Source organism: Mercenaria mercenaria, chromosome 4 (genome assembly GCF_021730395.1).
Source record: "Mercenaria mercenaria strain notata chromosome 4, MADL_Memer_1, whole genome shotgun sequence".
Taxonomy (NCBI): Eukaryota; Metazoa; Mollusca; class Bivalvia; order Venerida; family Veneridae; genus Mercenaria; species Mercenaria mercenaria.
Window position 1 is genome coordinate 76,801,457 of NC_069364.1, and position 27,721 is coordinate 76,829,177.

The 27,721-nt window shown below is 34.7% G+C and overlaps 2 protein-coding genes across 2 annotated transcripts in view; one reads left to right on the forward strand and one right to left on the reverse strand.

Moving 5' to 3' along the window:
- Nucleotides 1-26,299, reverse strand: LOC123552202 (ATP-dependent RNA helicase DHX33-like). The gene is made up of 21 exons (XM_053541728.1): nt 26,117-26,299; nt 22,212-22,277; nt 21,314-21,459; nt 18,968-19,018; nt 18,059-18,130; nt 16,796-16,905; nt 16,366-16,483; nt 15,715-15,813; nt 12,507-12,592; nt 11,306-11,477; nt 10,859-10,956; nt 9,349-9,522; nt 8,405-8,495; nt 7,987-8,052; nt 7,441-7,529; nt 6,805-6,871; nt 5,031-5,135; nt 4,448-4,581; nt 2,255-2,321; nt 1,620-1,729; nt 1-144 (listed from the first exon to the last, which is right to left on the reverse strand). The coding sequence occupies exons 2-21, from the start codon at nt 22,270-22,272 to the stop codon at nt 18-20; spliced, it is 2,043 nt and encodes a 680-aa protein (XP_053397703.1). The 5' UTR covers nt 22,273-22,277; nt 26,117-26,299; the 3' UTR covers nt 1-17.
- Nucleotides 26,300-26,523: 224 nt separating this feature from the next.
- The window catches only part of LOC123552203 (uncharacterized), a 75,940-nt gene continuing 74,742 nt past the window's right edge, over nt 26,524-27,721 (forward strand). Inside the window, exon 1 of the mRNA XM_053541725.1 lies at nt 26,524-26,588. The gene's annotated coding sequence lies outside the window, so the exon portion shown is untranslated. The remainder of the gene's footprint in view (nt 26,589-27,721) is intronic.

Sequence of the window (27,721 nt, forward strand, 5' to 3'; positions counted from 1 at the left end):
CTTTTTATATTATACATTTATTTCATTAGATTGATAACAAGTAAAGAATAATAATTTACAACAGCGCATTCACCAGGTTTTTTCTTCTTGAAGTAGGTAGGTGCAGTCTCATATAACCAGTCAGCATCTACGACACACAGATCCCTATAAAATTGAACAAAGAAAACTTTATATCTATTCATATCATTTTGGACATTAAAGCTATTTTCCATGCCTAATATACTCACATTTCTCAATATCTGTATTATCTAATATATCATACATTTTATGTGGTAAAAATCATGTATGAGGGTTCGATTCCCTCCGCAGACTAACAATGATGCTGGTGCAAAGTGGGCAGATTGTCTGTTGGCCCCGCATGATTTTTTCTTACTAATTCAACCATTTAACTGCTGATGTCCCTCTTTTTTAACTTTTTATCCCCCGCCGATGAAATCGGGAGGGGGGTATTGAAATGGTGTTGTCCGTCCGTCAGTCAGTCCGTCCGCAGCCATTTCTCTGTAACTACTTGGTAGAATTTCATGAAACTTGAAATAAACATGAACCAACATACTGCGATGATGCCCGTCAAGTTTTGTTTTTGATTGGTCAATTTCCCTCAGAGTTATTGCCCTTGATTTAATAAAAAAAGTCCGTCTGCAGCCATTTCTCAGTAACTAACAGGTAGAATTTCATCAAATTTGAAATAGACATGAACCAAGATACTGTGCTGATGCCCGTCAAGTTTTTTTTTGATAGGTCAATTTCCCTCAGAGTTATTGCCCTTGATTTAATGAAAAATGTCCGTCTGCAGCCATTTCTCAGTAACTAGCAGGTAGAATTTCATCAAACTTGAAACAGACATGAACCAAGATACTGCAACGATGCCCTTCAAGTTTTTTTTTCGATTGGTCAATTTTCCATATAGTTATTGCCCTTTAATTGTTTAAAAATCCACAGATCTGTACATAACAAACCAACCAATTGGAAGAATTTCATTAAACTTCTTTCATTCTTTTCCATGAACATTTATTATAAACATGTGATGTTGTGTACCTACACCTGGTCACCACCTTACCACGCTCACCCCCCCCCCCCCCCCCCCCAATTTTTTTTTTTTTTCATTTTTCGTTTTCTGTCAATATTTATAATCAACATGTAAACTGTTGTATCCTCACCCCACCCCCCACCCAAACAAACCATTCATTTTCTTTTAATTTGATTTTGACTAATGAAATTATTTGCTTCTTGGTAACATTCTTAACTTTTTGCGATATATTTTTTGCCGTTCCTCAACTCTGACCCTTTTGGCGGGGGATTCCAATTCATCGAATTTGCTTGTTGTATACTTGAAAGTAATTAGTCTTCAAATGGTAACATACTACTTCATATGTTACTACATATTTTTGATGAAATGAATTTATCTTTTATTGGAGTTCATTACAACTGTCATACACAGCTATTGAATTTCAAAAAACAAACATTGTTTGTCTACACACTTTATGAAGTAAGTTTGTCATATGGCTTCACCATTTAAGTCTACCGTGAAAATCATTGTTGGTCATGGAGGACTTATTTTTGTGGATCCATGAAATTAAAACCCAAATGAATGAATGTTACAGAAAGTGTAGTAATAATACCTCATGTAACATTTAGTAGTCTGTACAAGTTCATTATAGATGACATATGCAGGTTTACAATGGAACAAAGCTGATGATGGATGTATCGTAACTGATTTCCTAGTTGATAACTGTAAATGAAGAAGTTACAGGTAAGTTACATATTATACGGTTATTAACTAGCAAGCCATACAATATTTTCTGATGTCAACAGGCAGGAAGTCATAATGACAAAGGCGAACTTGTTGCTCGACAAGTGTATATTTTGCTTCTCTGATTGTGTACTGGACAATGAGATACTGTTTGTTTATAGGTTATATAACAGAATTTTTTTTGGTCATTAAAACGAAATATGCTGAGACCCGCCCCTCAACCCCCTCCACAGCAAAAGCAGAAACATATCCTGAATGAAAAAATGTCATCGTCTGACATAATTTGATTAGATATAGTGTATGTTGCAAAATTCTGTTTTGTTGTGAAAGGACATAATTATCAAGTTTCACGACGCCATAAACATTATATATATTCGAGATCCTTCCTCGTTTCTTACTACAGAAAATGAACTCAGAATATCTTTACGCCTGATAAGACTACTTATGTTATATCTATATTTCTTGAGGCTATCAGTTAAATAAAACACAACTTAAATCACTTACAGACATGTATTCTCCTTCCTTCTGCAGTTCTGCTGAATTCATGAAAAATCCAGTAGCTAAACATTTTCTGTAAAAGAGAGAATATCCTTTACATACAGTTTACAAAAATTGCACATTGCAACCTTCATTTACAACTTTAAGTGATGATATCTACATGGTCAGGAAGTTTGTTGTAAAGACAACATTTTAAACAACAAAATATTTCAAACAAATACAGCTTGTCAGAGCGGTACCACAAGTAGAATATTGCACAGATTGCAATGGAACTTGGCAGAAATCTTCATTCTGCAGCTAATGATGACTCAGCAAAATTTTTGCAGTATAAATATGCTATATAGTTTTGAAAAATTGAACACTTGTCTTCCTAAAATTTTCCGTTTCAGACTTTAAACAGTAATGATTACGAGCCGAAGAGCTCGAGTCCTAGGCAATGAAATTGTCTGAAGGAGGATTTGACATTAAAGAGTATGTCTGGCATCATTTATCTTTCACACCTGATTCATAAAGGGAAGTTGCCATTTATCGCAGGAAATCAATGTAGTACTGATATGCATTCAAGGTAAATTGAATGCCATCACATAAACAATGAAATCAAGTTGAAACATGGCATTAAATTTAATGCTACTTGTCAGAAATGGCATGAAAATTTAAAATATCTTGATTTCTGCAGAACTGATATAACTATAAAATGTGTGTCTAAGTCTGATAAATAACAACAGAAGTGAAAACCATTAATAAATATCAGTAAAAAAAACATTATATATTGATTACATATATCATAAACAAGAGCTGTCCGACAACAGCGTGCTCGACTATTCGAAGAATTGATTGAAGAATGGGGTCAAAATATTTCCACGGATATTCAGACAAAAGAAATAAATAGATTAGACAAACAATGTTCCTGTATTACTTTGATTTCGATAAGTCTTGCACTAAATGGCAATATATGAGCCAATTTCAAAGTCCAAAAAGGGCCATAATTCAGCCAAAATAGTTATGTACTCTTGCCTACAGATGGAAATCATAATGATAAACAAGTGTTCAAAGTTTAAAAGCCATATGTCAAATAGTTTTGACAAAACATGGACTTGTATGAAAACAGAACCAATTTCAAAGTCCAAAAAGGGCCATAATTCATCCAAAATAGATGACAGAGTTATGTTCTCTTTCCTACAGATAGAGACTATTATACTAAACAAGTGATAAAAGTTTAAAAGCCATATGTCAAACACTTTACAAAAAATATGAACTGGTACGAAAAACTTAACCAAGATTTCTAAGTCAAAAGGGGCCATAATTCAGCCAAAATCTTTGATGGAGTTATGTACTCTTGCCTATAACTGGACATGGTGATGATAAACAGATGTTGAAAGTTTCAAAGCTTTATCTCAAAAGACTTTGTCAAAATATGAACTGGTACGAAATATTTACCCAGATTTCTAAGTCGAAAGGGGACATAATTCAGCCAAAATCCCTGATGGAATTACGTACTCTTGCCTATAACTGGCCATGGTGATGGTAAACAAGTGTTGAAAGTTTCAAAGCTTTATCTTAAAAGACTTTGTCTAAATATGAACTGGTACGAAAAACTTAACCAAGATTTCCAAGTCGAAAGGGGCCATAATTCAGCCAAAACTGATGGAGTTATGTACTCTTGCCTATAACTGGCCATGGTGATGATAAACAAGTGTTGAAAGTTTCAAAGCTTTATCTTAAAAGACTTTGTCTAAATATGAACTGGTATGAAAAACTTAACCATGATTTCTAAGTCAAAAGGGGCCATAATTCAGCCAAAATCCTTGATGGAAATATGTGCTCTTGCCTATAACTGGCCATGATGATGGTAAACAAGTGTTGAAAGTTTCAAAGCTTTATCTCAAAAGACTTTGTCAAAATGTGGACTGGTACGAAAAACTTAACCAAGGTGTGACGCTGACGCCGACCTGAGTAGGATAGCTCTACTTATTCTTCGAATAGTCGAGCTAAAAAGAATCTCCCACATTTTTTACTCCTTTTCAATGATACTTTTAAGAAGTTAATGCCAGCTGATTCCTGCCAAGACCAGCTTTACCAAAATAAATTACGAAAAAAAAAACCTTTCATTTTTATCAGGAAAATCATGAATAAGTCACTTTAAATCCATATAAAACATACAAATTATTTTTGAGATGGATAACTCTTCTAGAACAATACCTGATAGAGGCTGTATCATGACCACATGTATTGAGAGGCAGATCTTGTCTGACACATATATCCCTGAGCTGGCGTCGTACATCAAACACTGTCCGCATATTTCTCATGTTGATAAAATTTTCTTGACACCATGCCTATAAAATGAAAACAATTTCTTCATGTCACCATAACATAACTCATAAGAAATAATCCATTACTGAAACTTTTTAATTTAACATATTCAGCAATAATTAATGATCTTTCAGATGTGTTATCAAAATGAATGGAGGACATCAAAGAGTTTGTTGTGGTCAAACGTTATAATTCACCTGCTAATAATGCATTTTACCATTAGACATCATAAAAACATGTATAGTTATTATAAGAGGATTTCAATTTTCCTGTACTAATGTCCTTTCGAAAACAATTTATAATGGAAATTCATTACAGGAAACATAAAGAGTGTGTTCTGGTTTAAATCAAATGCAATTTGATATTTTTTACAAGTCAAAAATCAAACACTGAACTATTTAACTGGTTTTAGTTAGAATCTTCTCCCTATATCTAAAATTTCTTATATTATAAAATACTGTAATTATCTCACCTTGTTCCCATTAACACCTTTATAAGCCCTGAATACATTGAGTAGTGTTATATGGTCACCTTCACTTGACATAAACTTCTGTCTAACAGCTACAGCTTGCTCCCTCTGCAATTAAAAAAAAACTTCCTTAAACCTGCACACTGAGCTCATATTTTTACACAAAGAAACAACACTGGCTTGAGTATCGATGTCTGAAGTGCCCCAGCTGGCTTGAACAATACATAACATTGTAGTCCTTGGCCGTATTCCTAGTATTTTGTAGTCTGGATCCCTTGAACCTCTGACAGCTCGAACCTTATGCTCATCCTTCTGCATCCTTAAAAAATCAGTGTTTTTCAGTCAAACTTCGTTCACTCGAACTTGACAGGGCCGGAAAAATTTGCTGGAGGCATCAAGCAATACACATTATATAGGGATTTTGCCAAAACATAATGATTGTGAACAAAGGGTGGTGTTTGGATTATCAAGTTCAAGTGAACAAAGTTCAACTTTACTGTTTTATTACTATGCTCAAATCAGCCTGGCTGTCATACTATTACTGTTTCTTTTAATTCCCCAAAAAATGTAAACACAATTTTAGACTGCAAGAACCCAAACTTTTAGGGGTACAGAACTACAAAATGGGTAAAGTTTGGTTAAAAAACTTTCAAAAAACAAGAAAAAAAAGAAAATCTGTTTGATTTACATGAAAGATCAAACACCATATCTTGCATTTTCACTTTGGCTATGCCAAACCTGAATATACTGTATCCATTGTTCTCTTAGTAGAAGTTAGGTTAGTTTGATCTTACATGAAAACAAATTTCTTCATTTACATAAAGTTTTACATAAAATAAATATATGAAATTGAAACATAAGAGTGAAAAGCAATATAAAAGATCTTTGACCTCTGTGACCTTGACTTTGGACCTAATGACCTGGGCTGTGCGCTCTGCATGTCATCTGGATGAGGTCAACAACTGATGTTAGTTTTTTAAATTAATTTAAGAAGTTTAGAAGATATGGAGCAGACACACATTTGAGCTATTTGATCTTTGACCTCTTGATCCTAGTGATCTGGGCTGTGCACTCTGCATGCCTTCTTCATGAGGCAAATAATTGATGCTAGTGTTATGAAAATCCTTCTAGTAGTTAAAATGAAATTAGCAGACAAAAATTTAAGCTATCTGATCTTTGACCTCCAAGTGCAACTTTGATCTTGGACCTTATGAGCTGGGTTGTGTGCTCTGCCCATCACCTTGATGAGGTAATCATTTGACTATGTTTTATGAAAATCTTCCAAGTAGTTTAGAAGATACAGAGCAGACACACAGTTCGAGGTATTTGGCATTTGACCTCCAAGAGTGGCCTTTTGAACAGAATGATGCAGGTTGCGCCCTCTGCATGTTGCCCTGACAAGGTAATATTTGATGCTAGTTCTATGACACTCACCAAGTGGTTTAGAAGATACAGAATGCAGCTATCTGACTTCTGATCTCCAAGTGTGTCCCTGACTTTGAACCCAGTGACCGCCTCCCCCCTCTCCCATATACAATTTCATTACAGTAACACATTTATTTCAAAATTTTGCTTATAGGTATATAAAGTACTCCATATGTTACATCTTTCCATTACAGTCTCAATTTAGTCTAACTGGTATAACAGTGTATAATTCTAGTTGCACTTTATATGCTCAATGTATTCATATACTCTTCTACTTTTTACTGTGACTATACAGGGGCCACTTTATCATTGTTTCACCTTTTGTACAATAAAAATTCTCTTAGATACTTACTCTGCTTTGTGGAGTATAAAGAACAGAGTCCACAGACAGCAGTGACACTATAGTCAGAATCTCCTCTCTGTAACATTAAAAATAATTAGTATGTTAAAATTGAAAGTCTATAATGCAAGAATACTTCATGTAAAAACATCTTTAATTCCCCACAACATACTCAAGCTATACAGCTTGTCACCTTGCATTTATTCGCATATTTTATAGAGCTGTCAGTCCATCACATAATTTCTTTCTGAAGTTCAAATTTAAAGAAAAGACCCTTACTTAAGCATATTTTTGTGTAGGTCATGCAAAGCCTGTGATATTGTCCACATAGTGGACGAGACCCACCAGAGTTCTCTTCAAGAAGAGTACTGCAAAACTTTAAATGGCTGAAGGATCAGATTGATATACATGTATCTGGCTTGAGGGTAGCTGTTTAAGTGTAATGAGGCTCTGTGAAAACACAGAAAATTCTGGCTGGCATGCAAGAAAGAAATGCTATAATCTCAATCTGATAGAACTGTTCCTTCTGCACGTAACTTGGCTGTTTCTTGACTTTTTGTGATTTTCTACCATAACAAAATATATTTTACTAAGCTTTAAATTTCACACAAGCTGACTGTGGCTGAAATTCCATTATCAAAGACTTACAAACATTTGAAATCTTTGGCTGATATAATGGCCTTTGACATTCTAGGGTCAAGTGGAAATTCTGCCATCTGTTTGCCTATTGAAGTTAACTGAAAAGAAAAAGTAGAGTGATACATTCCAATATAGCATTAATACTTATTACATTTAAATGTTTTAAATTGATTTTGCATACATTAATGCTATAAAAAAAAAAAGAACCAATCAGTTACTTGTTTTTTACATAGTGTGTCCTTCATCTGTGACCATATTCTAAAACTGTTCTATTCTTTATTACAAACAGAAAACAACTGTTTAACACCAATTTAAATAAGTTATGCAATGTCTGTCACTTGAAGTCAAAAGTAGTCCTTGATTCCCTATCATTACTAACTTCTGTGCAAGTTACTGATAATTTTTCAAGAAATGACTTTTAGGAATGTTTTCTTTCGAACTGTCACCGAAAATATTTAAGCACATTTAAAGAAGCCAACCAAATTATATAACAACTGTTCAAGAGTCAACAAAATTAAACATCTTGACAAGCTGCGACTATATGCTTGTACTTACCCTGATTTCTTCTGTATTCTCCAATGCCCCAAGAAGTTTCAGATGTTCTATTGCACTTATTATCGCCTATTCAATGAAGAAAAAAAATTCAAGTAATATGTAGTAAACAACATTCAGGCAAACTAAAATATTACTAAAATCTCTGTATGTAGTAATGCCATAATTTTACATCTAGCAATACTGATGTGATGATAAACTTTAGAAGTGAAAAATGGATTGATACTTTAGCTCAGTCTGAAGTCTTGTGTCATTTAAAGGCTTTCAAAACCATAACAGGAGAAATTTCAAAAAAAAAAAATCAATTTGTTCAAGGTCCAGATTTAATTCAGATAAATTTCAGAACAATGTTCTGTCAACACGCAATGAACATGTCATGTGAAATCTGAAAATAAACTTGAGTTAAAGTACAATTACCTACCTCAGTAGAAGGTTTATCCATGAAATCAAAGTTAACTATATCTTGTATACCCATTGCAGTTAACTGTAACACTACACTGGCTAAATTACACCTGAAAAAAAAAGCATGTATAAATTCATCTTACTGGGTAAAAACCTGAAATACATGTCAATGAAAACCACTCTATGCACATGAAGAAGTCAGAATCAGTAATTCTTTTTGATGCTGTTGTAATTTCATGTATGAAGTAACATTGGACCTGAAAACTTGGGTTACTCAAGTTTTCAAGCTTTCATGGAAAACCCTGCGGTCATCTGATAAACACCACCTGAATGCCAGTTGAAGAGCAGCATTCAACCTTGAGGGCAAGTTTTGAACAAGCTTAGAGGAGTTAGTGCTTAAAAACATACTGTCAAATCATTAAAATTCACGGGGGACTAATTTTCCTGGATTTTGTGGTTGCATGGATCCAGGAAAACAAATTCAGACAAACTTTTATTTTATTTGATCTAGAAAATTTGAGATCCAGTAACTTAGGTCTCTGTGATATACCAGTAGTCATTTTGACAAAACCACAAAATTTAATACCAATGAACTTAAATGATTTCGCAGTTCTATTGTAATTCTTTCAAATATGTTTGTATATCAAAATGAATTTATTTACAGTTATTTGATCTAGACAAGTACTGCACAACTTGTTACATTATATATGATCTGTTTCAGTAGATGTTTACAGGTTACTAGATTTACATTTGGAAACATACAAGGGTTCTGCAACTGAGATACTGCATAACTTTAGGTGCACATCATTACCCAGCAGAAGAAGAACAGGTGTGTATTTGTCGATGCTAAGCTAATAATTTTTCTGTAACTCACAGTGTTTAAGAATCAGTTACTGTACATGTATATAATAATTTCCTAGCTCGGCCTTGTTCATAACTCGTATATACAGAAGAACTTAATACCTTTGTATTTCTGGGATTGTTGTTTTCCTGAAAGCTTCATACTGTTGTTCAGTATACAGTCTGTAGCAAGTCCCTGGAGACTCGCGCCCGGCACGGCCACATCTCTGCTGCGCCTGGGCCTGTGACACATGTACAACCTTCATAAGGTCAAGGCCACCTCGGGAATTATATATTCTGAAAATGAATGAATTTTAATTTCAATTTTAGGTTTAAAAATAAATCATTTCATGTTTCTTTGGTTTTACCAAATAGTCCAGATAATTTTCTAGCTGTACTGGTGGTAAAAGATGAAAGATGTTCGTCTAGCATTATTAAAGGCGCAGGCTAGCAGCTGGCCTTCCACATCCAGAAGAATGCTTTCTTGCATGATGACCTTAACAGGGCTTATACCTACAGAGGTGAGGGACGATTTGAAATCAATGATACTGACCACTTTTAAAGCAGTACAGGAATGACAGAGAAGTACTATGCATAACTGGATAGGATAATATTTGTGAAAAGTTTTACTTTGCAACTTTTGCATACAATGCTAAATATGCAACATATTGTCTGCAACTATATCCACCAGTTATAGAGGATTTTTAACCAATGTCATTAAATCAATAGCCAGATATTGGTAAAACAAAAAATATTCTTTTACAATATATACAATGGATGTTTTCGGCTGTTGGTACTTTGTCTGTTTTTTTTCTGACCACTGTTCTGGTTGCTTAAAATTTGAAGGACACATAACATAGCATTTCATACAGTTTCAGTCTTAGTGTTACCATTTTATAAATTATTAATACAATACAGCAAACAACACTTGAGGAGACATAAGTCTGTTTTGTCATGTGTAATAAAATATACATGTAGTTCCAACAGAAGCAAAAATGCAATGAAGCAAAATATCTGAACTCAGATAAACTGATTTTGTTCATGAAAGATATTGAAATATGAAACATTAGTCATGCCCCCTAGCACCAGCTTAAGCATAATTCTATTTATATATATGTATATATCTAATGAATTCCATGACCCCATAGGACCAGAAAATATAACAACAAGGCTGGGGAGACTTTTATTGTGCTAAACATCACTTGGACATTACAGTCATGATACTAAATAAAGTCACCAAGATCTGATAGATTCCACAATCTCAAAGGACCAGACCACACTGAGTTCAAGTACAGAAGACTTACTATGCACTTATAGACTGCTGTTGTGAAGGTTAAAAAAACTTGTAGGAAGATCTTTAGATGCATACATGTGTATAACCAAACAAAAAATAGCAGACTTTATATGACTGAGTGTGTTTATGACAGGAAATGAAATTTGCAACAACCCTTACACTCCCTATTCTTAAATTTAAAAAAAAATTTTTTTTTGGGGGGGGGGGGGGGGAAGGGGGTGTTTAATGCCGTTTTTCAACACTGCACTCCATACCAAAAGTTGGAAAAATTAATTTTTTCCATCAGATTGTTCGAAAGCACTTCATTTTTCAAATAAATAATTTGAGTTTAATGCTTACTTAGCCTTAACTTTCCCGGAGTCTATGACATATTTCACACCACTGACTGTAATGGACGTCTCTGCTATATTTGTAGCAATAATCACTTTACGACATCCCTGAAAATTTATCAAAACAAATAGAAATGTGTCAAATATATCTTCAATTATGGCTTGTTCACTAGAACAATTCTGGTATTGGAAACTCTAAGCCTATTTATTTAAATGCACAAATCATGGAACTTTCTGTCAAATATTTCATTAATCACAGAAAAAAAAATGTTTTTCTTGCCTTATGTTTCTACAAACAATGTAAAATTGTATAAATATTGTATTAAAATTGCAAGCAGTGTAGCAAACTTAAGTTAGGAACACTTACAGTACTTTGTGTAGGCTAGAATACTTTTAGCTGTTGCTGTGAAGGCAGTGCAGCATACAATGTTCAGAAAATCAAGTTAGGAACACTTACCTTTGGTGTAGGCTGGAACACTTTCAGCTGTTGTTGTGAAGGCAGTGCAGCAAACAGCGGACAGACAATCAAGTTGGGAACATTTCCTGTCATGTTTTTAGCTATATCTCGTATTGACTTAGCAGCAGACTCTATCTCTTCTTGTCCAGTCAAAAACATCAAAATATCTTCCCTTGAAAGAGATAAATGTATTATGTATGTCAAACGAAAGGTTCAAAAAACTAGAGCTATCATTTAAGGTGATTAATACCCCAAGACATCGCTTAGATACAGGGAAAGTAAAATGTTGTTATCTTGACCTTTGACTTTCAATTGTGACGTTGACCTTGAATCTTGCTATGCACTCTGCATGTCTTCTAGATGAGATTAACAACTGATGCTAGTTTTATGAAAATACTTAAAGTAGTTTAGAAGATATGGAGCCGACACAGAATTTAGCTGATCTTAGACCTCTGCATGTGACGTTGAACTTGGACCTAGTGACATGGGTTGTGCACACACTGCATGCCATTTTGATGAAGTGTGTATTTTATGCTAGTTTAATGAAAATTTCCCAAGCAGTCTAGGAGACATGGATAAGACACAAGTTTAAGCTATTTGACATTTGATCTCCAAATGTGACCCAGACCTTGACCCAGTAACCTTGGTTTTGTGCTCTGCAGGACAGCTTGATGCGGTTAATAACTGGTGTAAGTTTTATGAAGAGTTTCCCAGCAGTTAAGAAAATAAGGAGTGACCAAGAATAGGGATTGACCAATGGATGGATGGACATGTGTAACTCCAATATAGCCCCCATATAACTTTGTATATCTTGTCCTCCAACAGTGACTATTGCCTTTCAATTCATTCCTGGGCGGTAGAAAAAATTGCTGATCAGTCAAATTAAAACAGAGAACATTGTCTTGCCTGTGCATAAATTTCATAGCCTTGCACTTTTTAACTTAAGCAGGAACCAAAACTTACTAAAAAAATTTAAGAGTTATATCTATATTATATAATTTAATCACAATCAATATTTCAACAATATATTCTAATGGTTTTTAAGCCATACCAACCCAGTTTTGCTCTTCGGGCATTATCTCAGGCACAAGCAGACACCTGGGTAGAACCACCAGCCTTCCATATGTCAGCTTGATAGCTTCATTACTTTAACAGTCATAATTTAGTCAGTAGCTTAAACAGAAAACTTTGTAATACTTACTGAGGAAGAGCTTCCCTGTGTATCTGGAACAATGTGACCAGTGAAGCAAACAGATAATCTGACTGCTCTTCTTTGCAGTACATCACCTGAAAATATTACATATAATTATCTATCACACTATCTGTTACCTAACTGTCTATATCTTAATATAACAATCTTACTATTCTGTGGAGGCCGGATTTTTTTATGAATTGTTTAATTTTCATACGAAACAGTGCATCACCTCCGAATGTCGATCAAGCAAATCATGATTGAATTTTTTATTAAATCAAACTTCTTAAGACTTTTAAAACATTTTCTCTTAACCTCAGTCTTTCTCAATTTTGTAACATCACTGCAAACATGAATATATTTGTAATGTCCTTTTTATTATTACTAATATTATACCAGATTTATATAGTGCCCTTTTCATGATAAACACGTTCAAAGGCGCTTTACATATAGCAAATGTAGCAACACAGGGTGCGTAATTCATCCTCTACTAGTACAGACACAGAGCAATCTGACCAGAGGGACAGAGTGAGATAAAGCCTCCAGAACAGAGAGAGAGAGAATCCTTTTCAGATACAGACTTGTCCGGCTAACTTAGCCTAGCTCTTTGCGGATAGACAGTCTGGTTATAGCACCGATACACGCGAAGCTGTCTTTCCCGGGAAGAACCAGTACAGGCCTCTAAGTTAGGTGGGAGACACTCAAGAGCATCTCAGAAATTTCCAGTGCCTGGACCGGGATTCGAACCCGGACCTCTGGACTGACAGTCAAACTTGTTACCACTAGACCACCGGCCCACCTTCTTGTCTGTTACTGAATTTACTAGCACTGAAAAGTGACTAAAAGAACCAAATTCATGCTTTAACATAATAACTTCAGTAGCTAGATTACAGTATTACCTTTTATGGTATTTTTTAAGCTTTAAATGTTAGGCAGATGGGGGCTGGGGAAGACCCCAGGGGCCCTTTGCAGAGGGGCACCTAAGGTCAATGTCTGAATGCTCCCACAACAATTCTACACTCAAGGCAGACTTTGAAACCAAATGAAGTGACAGGCAATTGATTTTAAGTCGGCAATCAAACAACACCACAGAAGCCCCTTGAAAGAACAAGTGAATGAAGTATTGCCATGCAATACAAAGTCCCCTACTGGAAGGCACCTAATTTTCTCTACTGCAGCATAACATAATGAACTGATATCTGTCAATGATGTATAAACAATATTGTACTACATATACAATATGTTATAATCGCACACTTGGATTAAAATGTGCATATATAAAAACCCACAGTTGCTTTCATATTGAATTTTTTTGGCTGATTATAAAAATGTTATCATGTAAGTTATTTATAGTAACAACAAATGGAAATTAATCTTAAAAAAAAAAAAAAAAAAAAAAAAAAAAAAAAAAAATCTAAATAATATAAGTCCACAAGAAACTCTTTACCAGGTAGAGAAAGGTCAAAATACACCTAAAAATTGGATGTAACATGCATGCTGTACCACAGAAAAGTGGTCTTGATTTTTCTCTACGGCCAGTAATAAAAAAGTTACAATAAAATCTATTTATAGTAAAAACAAAGGGATGTAATTCTAAAAACAAGGGTGCCTCATGGTGGTGAACATTTGGTCCAAGTTACATCAAAATCGCTCCATGCATGAAGAAGAAATGTTCAGTACAAAGTCATTCTAATTTGACCTTTGACCTCTAAATATGACCTTGACCTTAGACCTAGGGACCTGGTTCTTGCGCATGACATGTTGTCTCATCCAGGGGAATATTTGTGCCAAATGATATCTAAATTCTGCTTTGCATGACAAAGTTATAGACCGGACAGGAAAAAAATCCTCTTGACCTTTGATCTCAAAGTGTGACCTTGACCTTTAAGCTAGGGTACTGGGTGTTGCGCATGACAAGTCGTCTCATCATGGGGAACATTTATGCCAAGTAATATTGTAATCCCTTGATGGATGACAGAGATCTGGATCGGACAGAGAAAAAACCTTATTGACCTTTGACCTCCAATTGTGACCTTGACCTTTGAGCTAAGGGTCTGGGCGTTGTCTCATCATGGGGAACATTTGTGCCAAGTAATATTAAAATCCCTTCATGGATGGCAGAGTTATGGACGGGACAGGAAAAAAACTCTGTTGACCTTTGACCCCCAATTGTGACCTTGACCTTTGAGCTAGGGGTCTGGGATTTGCGCATGACATGTCGTCTCATCATGGGGAACACTTGTGCTAAGTGGTATTAAAATCCCTTAATGAATGTCAGAGTTATGGACCGGACACGAAACAGACCCTGTTCATGCTATGTTAACATTTGACTGCTAAGTGTGACCTTGACCTTTGAGCTAGGGGTCTGAAAGTTGTGCATGACACATCGTCTTATTATGAGGTACATTTGTGCCAAGTAATACTAAAATCCCTTCATGGATGGGAGAGTTATGGACCGGACAGGAAAAAAGCCTTGTTGACCTTTGACCTCCAATTGTGACCTTGACCTTTAAGCTAGGGGTCCAGGTTTTGCGCATGACATGTCATCTCATCATGGGGAACATTTGTGCCAAGTAATATTAAAATCTCTTCATGGATGGGAGAGTTATGGACCGGACAGGAAAAAAGCCCTGTTGACCTTTGACCTCCAATTGTGACCTTGACCTTTGAGCTAGGGGACGGGATTTGCACACGACATGTCATCTCATCATGGGGAACATTTGTGCCAAGTAATACTAAAATCCCTTCAAGGATGGGAGAGTTGTGGACCGGACAGGAAAAAAGCCCTGTTGACCTTTGACCTCCAATTGTGACCTTGACCTTTGAGCTAGGGGTCCGGGTTTTGCGCATGACATGTCGTCTCATCATGGGGAACATTTGTGCCAAGTAATATTAAAATCCCTTCATGGATAACAGAGTTATGGACCGGACACGAAATTGCGGACGGACAGACGTTGTAACGTTAAACGATATTTATGTGACACCCCCATTGTTCTCTCCATTGTTCTAACAGTCACATAAAAAGAAAAAGGTCACATAAACAGAACGGAATGAATGACATCAAAGAGAAAGTACCGTTATGCAGTCACTTAACCATCATTTCGCGGGCACGGACAGACGGACGGACGGAATGACGGAAAAGTGCATTCCTATAGTCCCCGAAACTGGTTTTCAACCAGTAGGGGACTAATAAACCTCATTAAGAAACAAAACTTACTGTAATTGGGAACTGACGTCCTTCCAGGTAGAGTACAGGTGCTTTGTTAAAATACTGTGAGAAGTGATCAACATCCATTGTTGCAGACATCACTATTATCTATAACAAAACAAAGATGGATAAATTAGAATCAATATGTATTGTAATACTAACATCCAGATTTTATTATACATACTCATTTCTATTCCCCGTTAAGTTACAATGGTACCGGAAACGTCAATATTTTTCCATACACTGACGCCTGAATTTTATATCTGGTGCGTGACATAATTTAATGTGTGTCGTTGCATAAATTCTTTTATTTAGTTCAGTTTTGTCAATCTTATTCAGGCTATTGAACAAATTCATAATATTTAAATCATATTTATATGTGTAGATACGTATGTAATAAAAAGGTTATTATCTTAGCACTGGGAAATATGCACTCATTCTTTAGCAGAAGAATATTTTGCTCCTGAAGTTGTGCAATATTTCCACTAAAGAACGAGTGCATATTTCCTGATACAAAGCTAATAACCTATAAATATTGTAGTTACAAGACTATGTCCAGGCTGACAACCTGTCTCCCACTTCTCTCAACAATTTCAAACATAAAAGGCATACATGCAAACTGTTACTATTTCAATGTCTGTATTTCAGTAAGACTAATACCTTGAGAGGTTTCATTCCTAGTTTATGTCTCTGACGCTGGGCTGATTTGACCACTCCAAACAAAACATCTGTGTGTATAGTTCTCTCATGGGCCTCGTCAAGTATCACAATAGAGTATCTATGAATGCAGAAAAGAACATAAGAAAACTGATGTATAACAAGTATTTATAACTTTCATAGTTATTTGTAGAAGTTTAATTATGACTGTACAAAATCCACTAATAAAAAGTAATGTATAAACTTATTGAATGGCTTGCCAGTCAATAGACAAAACTATTGCCCAAAGTCCGAAGGTAGTAACTGCGAATATTTTACAGTGCAACCTCTGTAGAGCAAGTACCATTGCATCGACAGGACAGGACAGACACTGCCATAAAATGATATGTTTGTTTGTTCTTTTTTTTCCGTGAGTGCTTAAAATTATACAAACCGTTTCATGAGAGGATCAGATATGGCCTCCCTCAACAGCATACCATCTGTCATATACTTGATCTTTGTATGCTCGGATGTTGTGTCGTCAAATCTCACACGATATCCTACCTGTATAACACAACATAGCAAATTTTACAAAATATCCTACCTGATACTAAAAAGTGTCAAACTATATGTACTAACTTTACAGCTTTCATACAGTATCAAATGACAAGTCTTTATATCAAATATAACAAATAAAAGACATTTTGTAAGAATACAAATAGTTATATTGCAAAAAAGGCTCACTTCTCATGATCTAAATATTTTCATTTACTGCAAGTGTTCCTTTAGAAAACAAGGAGCTGCGTTCAATAAACGCTTGATGCCCCCGGTGGCATCCTTGTCGATACAAAGCAACCTAAGTCCAAAACGAGGTCAAGGTCAAGGTCAAACTGAGGTCAGGTGATGTTTGAAGATGAGGAATGGTCACAGGTTACATCTGTATTAGTATCAATTCATTCTTGTAAGCGGTATTGATGCTAGACGAAACGGTCCCATTTGGTTAACCAAGAGATGGCCCATATAAAGCAACCTAAGTCCAAAATGAGGTCAAGGTCAAGGTCAAACTAAGGTCAGGTGATGTCTGAAGATATGGAATGGTCACAGGTTACATCTGCATTAGTATCAAGTCATTCTAGTAAGGGGTATTGATGCTAGACGAAACAGTCCCATTTGGTTAACCTCGTACGGACGGACTCCCATACGATTCATGTATTAGGTGGTCATTCCATTGTTTGAAAACAATAGAATAACCACTTAAGGAACAAAAGAATTAAGTGGTTATGGAATGAATACAAATAATTTCTATTGTCCTAGGCCACACCTCCTACCACCTAAGGTACCAATCTTGTGCTCGGACGAATGAACGGACGGACAGGACAATCACTAGATGCCTCCTGCATCAGTAGATGCCGGGGGCATAAAAATCACTTTTATACTGGTTTGTGTTGCATGTATCTCAAAAAGTATTTGATCTAACCATGAAACTTCATACTATTATTATTCAGCATAAAAAGTTGTGTACCTTAAATAATTTCACTCAGTTAGACAAGTTATGGCCCTGGACTTAATTAGTCCAAAATATGCTTCATGGGCGAAGCAGTTTGTGTCATATGTATATATTTTTAACCTTCAGTCCTGAAACCTTACCAAAATCTTTATTTCATCACATAATTGGCTACTTATATCCAGTAAAAGTAAGGTAAAGGTAAAATCTTACCAAGTCTCCCATATCGGACCTTTTCTCTAAAGCTACTCTCTGTGACACTGTAATAGCTGCAACTGTTCTAGGCTGCAACATAAATGATTTTAATATAAATATTACACATATGTTTTCAGTATAAATTGTATACACATAATTTCAAATACTTTAATCCAAATGTTAATCATTTAACAGATCAAATAACAACTAGTCTTTTTCTTGTGGTGAATACTTGGTTAAAGCTATTTCACAGTCCATTTAAGAGTTAAAGACCAAGCTCTAAAAGTGACATAAAATCATGAATCAGTATATGTGATACTGATGTTTTAGCTTGGGGTCCAAGTTTTGCAGGAGATACACTATCTTCTTATGGTGACTGTTGGTGCTCAATTCTTTAAATATCTATCCATAAATACAATGTGATAGATGACATACCATACTCCATACTAAACTTCTTCAAGTCTTTGACCTCTAAGAGTGACCTTTACCTATAACCTTAACCTATGAGAAAGGGGTCTCAGTCTTACATCGGACACTTTACCCCATTATGGTAAATGCGTATGCCAAATTATCTAAGTATCAATCCTGGTACCTGGTATAAACAAGAGAGACAATGTGCAGAGCAACATACAGAGTGCCTATAACGTCTGAGATTAACAACCATCAGTAACATTACTTTCCAGTCTCTAATTTCCTCTGTAAGGTAAAACTTAATTTTTGTTTTATATTTTCTCAATTTTCAAAAAAAGGATAGAGTCAGCATGTCTGGACTTTTAACTATCAGTATACAATATAAAGATTCAGTATGAAAATTGTCTTGTCTAGGAATCAAACTTGCAACCTCTAAATGCATAGTACTGTGCTTGACCTACTGTGCTAAGCAGAAAAGCTGAACAAAAAATTAACAGAACAATAAAATTTATTTACCTGTGTAATAGCTATGATGGAATTTCTGTGTAGACCAGCTTCAAATAAGTACTGTAATACACAGAAAAAAGATATTGTTAATACAGTGAAACACCGCTCACTCGAGCATTGATGACTCGAGCACCCGGGCTCACTCGAGCAATTCGTGTAGTCCTGGTCGATTTCCTTCTATTTTCTATGTGAAATTACCATGTTTAGGTCGAGCATCGCTAACTCGATCGCTCGAGCATGGCACCTGGTCCCTGTGTATTAATTTACTCTTTGTTGCTTCTGGCAAACTCGAGCAGAGGTGTCTCACACCTTTGACGGTAAGAAGGTATCGCTGTGAGAATTACGTGGTCTATTTCCCGGCTATCTTAAATGTTTGTTTTTGTCGGTATATTTGATCTGATAATGAGATTAATTATTGATGAAAAGTTGAAAAAAGTTTTATTAATCGAATATTGATCAAATACTGTTTGTTTTAGACTAAAGCAGGTATGTTATTACTTATTATATCTTTCCTGCAGGATCAAGATCTTAATATTTTAATCTGCAGTTGTTTGCTTGCAAATAAAGGAAATAATATAGCCTTTCCATAAAATAAAGACAATAATTATGATATGCACTTGCTGATAAATAAAAAAAAAAGATTAATAAAAGCTCCTACTTGTTTCTTCACGTGCCATTTACAAATTACATTTTGAAACGTCCATCATAGATTACGTTTGTAATACTTTTTTTTAATGATACGAGTGCGTTATTATAAGCATCACCATTTCGTCTGCAAATGGTCTCGATGACAACTGGTAAAACAAACTTCACTTTTCTTCATATGTTGGTCAATGTTTGGGTCGCTCGAAACCATGGACAACTCGAGCATTTTGCTTATCCCCTTGCGACCTCAAGCGAGTAGTGTTTCACTGTAACTTAATATTCTTCTCCCTTTGACAGGAAAGATATTAAGATAATGCACCATGTAAAAGATATACCCTCAGAATCAGAGGTAAGACAACTGCTCTAGACAGATGCAGACTTGTCCTAGCCATAAGGAAAAGTACCTTTAACCCTTACCTTGCTAAATTTCTATAATGGATTGGTCCATCATTCAATTTGGGCTATACTATTTATTATTCAAAGGGATGTTTACTGAAAATTTACTGACTGAATAGTGAACAGTGCAGACCATGATCAGACTGCACTGATGTGCAGTCTGATCTTGGTCTGCACTGGTCGCAAAGGCAGAATCACTTGCCACCAGCAGGCTAAAAGTTAGGTAGTTTAAGGTAATTCTTGGAGAAAATTTCGAAATATGCTTACATAACAATTTGAAACTTCACTAATTGCCTTCCATCATGTACTGAGATTAACTCTACTTCTTGTTATTATCTTTCAACATGATTTAAATTATAGCTGCATTTAGTTCATGCTACTGGAAGTTCATTTCAGATCTTGCATCTTGCTAGTGAAGAAAGCTTGAAGCTTCCTTAGCATTAGTTTCAAGACTTGAAGTCCTCTTCTTACAAACTTCAGTGTCACACAAGGCAGGATGTTATGATCAACGTGAGGTTTAAACATACAATCTCTGGCTAAGCAGCTCCATTTGGACATTAACAATACATGTCACTGCTTTTAAAATACTCCAAGTTGTTGATTTCAGCTTCTTCTTTAACCAGTTATTTGAACTAATTGGCTATCGAAGTCTCCTCATGCTAATGTGTAGAAAACTTGTAATACAGAGAAACCACTCTAGATTTACCTCTGTAGAGCAACATCATTCAGAATGAATGAAACTTGTTTGTGGTCTGACCTTGTTGCTCTGGAGAGGTGTAACTTGTGTAGTTGGAAACAAAATGTCTAAACTTGTACGGAAACATACGGTATTAAAGATGAAGGATCTATTTTACATGAATTCAAAACTGTTGTGAAGCATTTACTTTGTAAGTGTACATAGCTATGGAGGAAAAATTCTTAACAATGTGATTATTCCGAAATTCTAATATGCTTGCCTCTTTTAAAACACTCTTACGCTAGAATGACGTCGCATTAACGTGCGGCGACGTCAATGTTTTTGTTGTGACCAAGGAAGAGCACATCTATATTTTATCTACTGTTTTAGATTAAGGGCATATTAGAATCGAAATAATTTATAGCACAAGGGTGTTTTAACACTATTTATACACTCGGGTGGTGATACGTCGTTCAAATAATTTCACTTGGGCTACGCCCGACGTGTAACCACCCATTGTGCATAAATAGTATTAAAGCACTCTTTTGCTATAAATTATTTCTTAAATAAAAGTGACACAAAAGTTATCCGCTCTTCCGCATTCCGCCTTTAGGAAGGTTATAATGTGCAGTAATTACCTGCGGTATCTGTGTTGTTTTTCCACTCCCCGTTTCCCCAATGACCACCACTGAATTATGTCTCTGTACCTCTTGTATCAATCTACTTCGTGCTGGACGTATTGGCAACTGTAGGCGTTCTTCTCTGATCTTTGTGTAATGGTCATCTTTAGCACATAAAAAACATACTTAAAAGCACCCATTAAAACAACGATCTAAAATATATGGAAAAAATCTCACTCAAGAACACAGAGTGAAATCTCAATCAATCTACTGTCTTTCTAAAATGATTTGTCAATGAAGACACTTTCCTCCAATTTTTCTCACTTTAAGCATCTAGGTGTTTGACAAAATCATCAGGGTGGTAAATGATGTTTTACAAGAAAACAGTCAGTTACAGGTCTGGCATATTTCAAAATGTCTTTGATAAAAAAAGCCAACAAAACACAACTTTATTACATACAGGCCTGCAATTCAGTTAAAAAACTTTTTCATAATAGTTACAGAGCTTCAAAAGCCTGAAATCAGGACCAGTCCTGAATAATCCCTGCAACAGCAACATAAATATCATTTTTCAAAGAGTTTTATGTTTTTTATAAATTGTACAAGTATTCATATTCATCCGCAACTTCCCTATGAAGTACAAACAAATTTTGTGTATGACCATCAAACCAGTACCATGGAGACTGACACCAAATTTGAATTTCTGGAATCAGAATGCTTGAGTGAACAAAATGTCTCACCCAAACACATCGATCATTTAAATGTTCCAAATTTATAACAAAATAGATATAAATTATATACGATATAAAGTAAAATATTTAAACTTGTTATTTATATTTGTTTCCAGCTTGATCACAATGATTTTTTTATAATTTCCCCACTGTATGCATTAGTATCTATAGTTATGTTTGTATACCTCCATTCTGAGAGAATTTCATTTTCTTTGGTGTTGGTCCTCCTGTGCTTGTATTCATCATTTTGTCTGCAAATACAAAATGGAGTATAAATCTAATACTGAGCAAAACAAGGACATCTTACAACATAAGTAGATCTATACAGGATTTGAAAAGAAGTGTAAGAATTTTCAAATTGGCAATTCGGAAAATAAGAGACTCTGACTGATCTATGTAAAAACTGGTACTTGCTTGGCAATCAGCATAATGAGGATGGAACTAGGACCGGTCAGCCCGGTGTCAGAATAACGTGACATGTCTATGGCGCGATAGAATTTCCAGTGAAGCAGCACTATAATTTAGTATAAAGTTGGGCATTGCGCTCACTGCTACTAGCAGACACCTTCCTTTATATGACTGAGAAATATACTAAAACTAACTGATCCAACAGGCACAGCCTAATTTCATATTAAAATATGGAACTTTTACAAATCGTCACAAGAAACCTAGCCAAACTCACACTATAAGAAACCAAGACTGCAGTGATTTTTTTTGCCCTTTTGGGAAAAGGTCCGGTACCGGATAAATTTGGAAAAATAGCGGGCTTTTTACTCAGATTGGGAATTTTTATTGTTAATTGGTAACATCATTTAGAATGTTTCTTCCTTTAATTCCATGTAAATAGCATCAAACAAACTGTTTAAATGGTTAAATCATGGTGAATGTCAATGTCAAAGTTTTCCTTCTCGCCCAATGTCAGTTAAAAGAGCATTTTCATATTTTTGCTGTCCCAAGCCTTTATTTTTAAAAGTATGCTACACATGGTGTCAGCTTGAGCATTTAATTGCAGAATAAGACCAAGTTTATCAGTATATATCGTTTTTACCAAATTAAAAACTGATCTTTATGAAATATTTAACAAAAAGTATTCCAAAAAATGTGACATTTTCAGTGTCCTGGCTGTGGGGCTATTGTAAGTACGAGGTCAACTGAGTATAAATTGGTTATTTATGACACCGTTTTATCATAAGATTAAAGAAATAATGTTTGGAAAACATACTAATATTCTTGTATAGACTGTAATTGTGATAATTTGATTTTCATATGTAATACTTGGGTGTCCCTGAATCTCACGTAAGATACGTTAACATATTTTGTGCCCGTGAGTCTCGTATAAAGTAATGTCATTTAAACATGGATTATACGTATATGACATTTGCTTTGGTGATTTTGAATGTCTACAATAGTTAAAGGAGTAATTCTTTTTCAATCAGGACAGTGAGAAGTCAACAATTTCAAAAGTTCAATTGTTGCGTTCATTTTACGTAAGATACGTTAACATTGAAGCAGCTGGATACAAAAGAATAGCATATATAGCATAATTCAGAACGGTTTTTCTTCATAGTCTGTGTTATTTTAAAAAGATATAAACTGGTACGATTAAATAACAATGCATGGACGTTATATTTTCATTGAAAACCGAATTGTTAGTAAGATACGTTAAAGTAAGATACGTTAATATATTTGTTGAGAATCCGTTTTCATTTGCGGTAAATCCAAAATTTGGCTTCCATCACTGCTTATACCCTTAAAGAGTGTTATTACATCCAACAGAAGTATGCGCTGACGTATGATCTTCAAAGTTTTACAAGCGGGAGCATTTAAATTTCGGTATTTTATGGAGGCAATAAACACACAGGTACGAAGGTAAGTTATCATGTTAGACTTATTCTTTTTGCATTTCATGGCAGTATGTACCTTATATCTTATTCACAATTGCATTTTTAAAATCAGGCATGTGTTTTGGTGAAGAAAATGTGAAGAAACAAGTTTAACGTATCTTGCTTAAATTTAACGTATATTACACACGGTATCCAATATGTATTACATAATTTTTAGAATATTTAGCTAGGTTGATAAGTAAATGCATGTTTATTAAATCTCTAAAGGATTAAATTCATACATTAAATTAAATGAAGATAGTTTCATTGGTTATAAAAGAGGGAATTATTGCTGGTATACCTTAACGTATCTTACAATTGTGTTAACGTATCTTACTTTTATCGGAACTTTGCAAAAGGGGCAGCCTTAGAAATAACCTGAAATGCTGAGATTGGCAGCATATGAAAAAAAGAAATCTGAAGTTAGAAAAAAAGAAAACTGTCCATGAAGAGAACCTATAGTTTTTCAAAGAAGAGCAAGTACATATATTGTCACACTGAGGAAGTATAATGTTTGAGAAAAGCACAACGGAGTACATCGCGACTCAAAATCAAGTTACAGTTACAAAGTTACAAAGCTGGTATTGAACACGACCAAAGTGCCAACAAGAAAGAGGAATTAGCTTGATGAACACGGAGACCACATTGGGAAAGGAAGGCAGATGAAATGAACGATGTCCCAGTTAATATAGTTAGTTAGAAGAAGAACAATAAACAGACCGATGATACTTTAATGCAAAATAATTATGTCCCTAAGCGAAATTCCAACGTTGAACAGTTCCATTTTAAGAGAACAGGATGAGAATAAAAGAACCAGAAAATGAAGAGGGTGCGAAGGTATCTTTATAGAGGGATGTAAGCATAAATATAAATTTAAACTATTTAAATGGCCGCCTAAACCAGAAGTCGATTTTGCATAAATTGTTCGCAGTATATAAAATACCATGCACCGCAAGACAAGAGGAAGAGACAGTTCAAGTTTCATAATAAAATACTACTCATACTATCAACATATGGTAATAAATTGGTCATTTACTTTGAAATACACTTGTATTCATTTTACAACAAAATATTCTTTAAAAATGAAGATGGTGGTTATTGCGTAAGATACGTTAACATAACATTGTAATGTATTGTTATATACGAAGTTCAATGCCGGACTTTTAACAATGCCTGAGCCATAACTTGGTGTAGAAATAATGTACTTAAGGATTAATATGGTTCTATGAGATATATCAATGTTTTGTTAATTCTGAAATGATACATGTAAGATACGTTAAAAAGTTCTTTTCATGGCTTATTATGTATCATTATTAGACTTATAGAATTTTGATTTGCCGTGGCAAAGTCACGTTGTGATGAATCACTCATTTCATGTGTTCTTTTGGCATAAAATACTTCCTTACGCTATGTCATAGTCCTTGGTAAGATACGTTAAAGAGCGTATATTTTATCTTAAGGAAAAATATAAACTAACTGGCACATAAAGCAACAGTCGATTTTCACTTTGTGAATGGAAAAATAGTTAATTGATGTAAAGTCGTTGTTAACTTTGAATAAACTTAATTTTTTGTGAGTAGATCATAAACGACAGACAACAAAGAATTATATTCTTATTTCTTTTATTTATTCATCAATTTTAAGAGTCTGACAAAAATTTAAATCAAAAGTCATATGGAATCACATACCATGGAAATGTTACCATGTATGATATGAACTAAATTTAATAATGTGTTTAAAAATGAAAATCTTTGTTATACCTTTAAGATGATTTATAGAATATTTAACGTATCTTACAATGGGAACTATATATGTTTGTTCCAGTAACAGTCATGAGTTAGTGATTGCACAGACAGGGCCCCCACATGTGTTTTATTAACGTTCAAGGGTTATTTCTTCAGTTTGTTTCAATAAAATTCGAGAAAACACAAGTTGATTTTCATTCAATTCTTAAAATGAAAATGTCCCTTTAACTGACATTTGGCGTTCTGCAATCATCAAAATGCAAACTTAATTAATTTGGTCATTTGGGGAATTTTTGGATGATAATTGGGAAAAAATATTGCATTTTTCAATTGGGAAAAGGTCCTTATAGGGGTACTTTATAAAGAAGGAAAAAAATCGCTGAGACTGTCATGACATGAGTGGAGTTTCAGACAAAAACATTTGTATACAAAAAATCAAATAATTTTAAATTTAATAATTACAATTTTATAACAACTGCCCCGACCTCCCAGTTACGATCAGAAATTGATTGTTGGGAGTTTCCCCGTAGATGTAGATGTAGATATTCGTCCCGAACCACTGTTATGTTTCATTCACATTTCCATCGTGTTTTTCTGGATACACAGGGCGCTGACATATTGGGTAAGCTCTAACCTCTGAATATTGTTGTCATCTTAATTGAGACACGTAATATCGTTTGTATTTAATGAATGTGTTAATTTTTTATATTCAACATACTCATATACCAGTTTTAAAGATGACTTGTATCGTTTGCACATTATTTTTAAAGGAGGAATCGCATGTTTGAATGAAAGATGACAAGAATATTTTATCTCTTATTCGTTTTTGATTATACCGAGACCAATTAGTAAACAACGCGGACAAATTGAATGTATTTTTGTTGTGCCATTATTTTCCTACATCTTGTTTGGCGTCATCGAAGTTTGGGACTTGGTAATATTGCAGTTTAGAATAATGAAAAGTTACCTTTTAATTGAAGAATGGCTTTCGAGCTGCCCACTGATCGACTACATTTTTTATACAGTCTGTTCGTACCAGAATGTGTTCGTACTCATCCGTCAACGTTCCTATTTAATCGTCAAGAAGAACTTATCGTCAAGAAGAACTGCCATTTCCTATGCATTCTAATACGTACAATTTTTACAGTGTTCTTACACATAGCGACAGTGGTTAGGCCATCCTTGCAATTGTTATGACAGACTGAACGTTCATTGCATGAAAGTAATCAATTTTAAGCATGAAGTTCATGTATATTTTCCCTCATGTGCGTGCACATTTCACATAAATGACAACCTCAACCTCAATGGTGGTACTTGGTAACATCCAATTGTAGTCATCAACGCCAAGGCTGCTAAAACATAAACACCAAGAAATGAGTAATGTCACTGTATTAAATTGTAACAAAGTTTGGTTATGTGTTTTAAATGATTGTCAAATATGTAAAAATGGTTTAGTACTGAAACTTTATAGGAAGTGGCTAGGTATCTGGTAACAAGACATCTAGATCCAGAGTCTAGAGGTCCAGTAATTTATATAATTATGTACTATTATGTACATGTACTGTATTAATTACCAGTGTATCAGGTAATTGCTGGTAAAACAGTCAGGGGTGTAACTGTTTTAAGTTAGGAAGTGTCTAGCCGTCCGGTAACCGGACGTCTAGCCTGCGTTCTAGTCGTCCGGTGACTGGACGACTAGCAAATCCTCAGGGGATTTTCTAGTCGTCTGGTAATTGATTTCTTATTTAATAGGTAATGATTTTATACAGTTTTAAATGTTATTTACTTAAAATACCAATACTTATCTGATTTTTCAGTCAATTAAACGCAAGAGCTCGTGTTTGTTTACAAAGCCGTTGATATTCTATTTTTAGAAATGATAAAACATTGATCGCCGAACGTCCATATGCTATTTTTGTAAAAAGTGATGTTTTTCTAACGGCCTAAACTTTGATTATTAAAACACAAATCTCTCTATATATTTTAACTACTGTTTTTCTTAAAGTTTTGAACATTTCAGTGCCGCTTTTGAAATTAGATGTCATTTAAAACAGTTGTTCATTAAAA

Excerpts from the sequence above, each read along its gene's own strand:
- LOC123552202 (XM_053541728.1), bottom strand. The coding sequence starts at position 22,272 with ATGATGAATACAAGCACAGGAGGACCAACACCAAAGAAAATGAAATTC. Across the intron at positions 18,131-18,967 it reads CCATCATAGCTATTACACAG|CCTAGAACAGTTGCAGCTAT; the intron begins GTAAATAAATTT and ends TTTATGTTGCAG. Across the intron at positions 145-1,619 it reads ACTACTAAATGTTACATGAG|GGATCTGTGTGTCGTAGATG; the intron begins GTATTATTACTA and ends TCAATTTTATAG.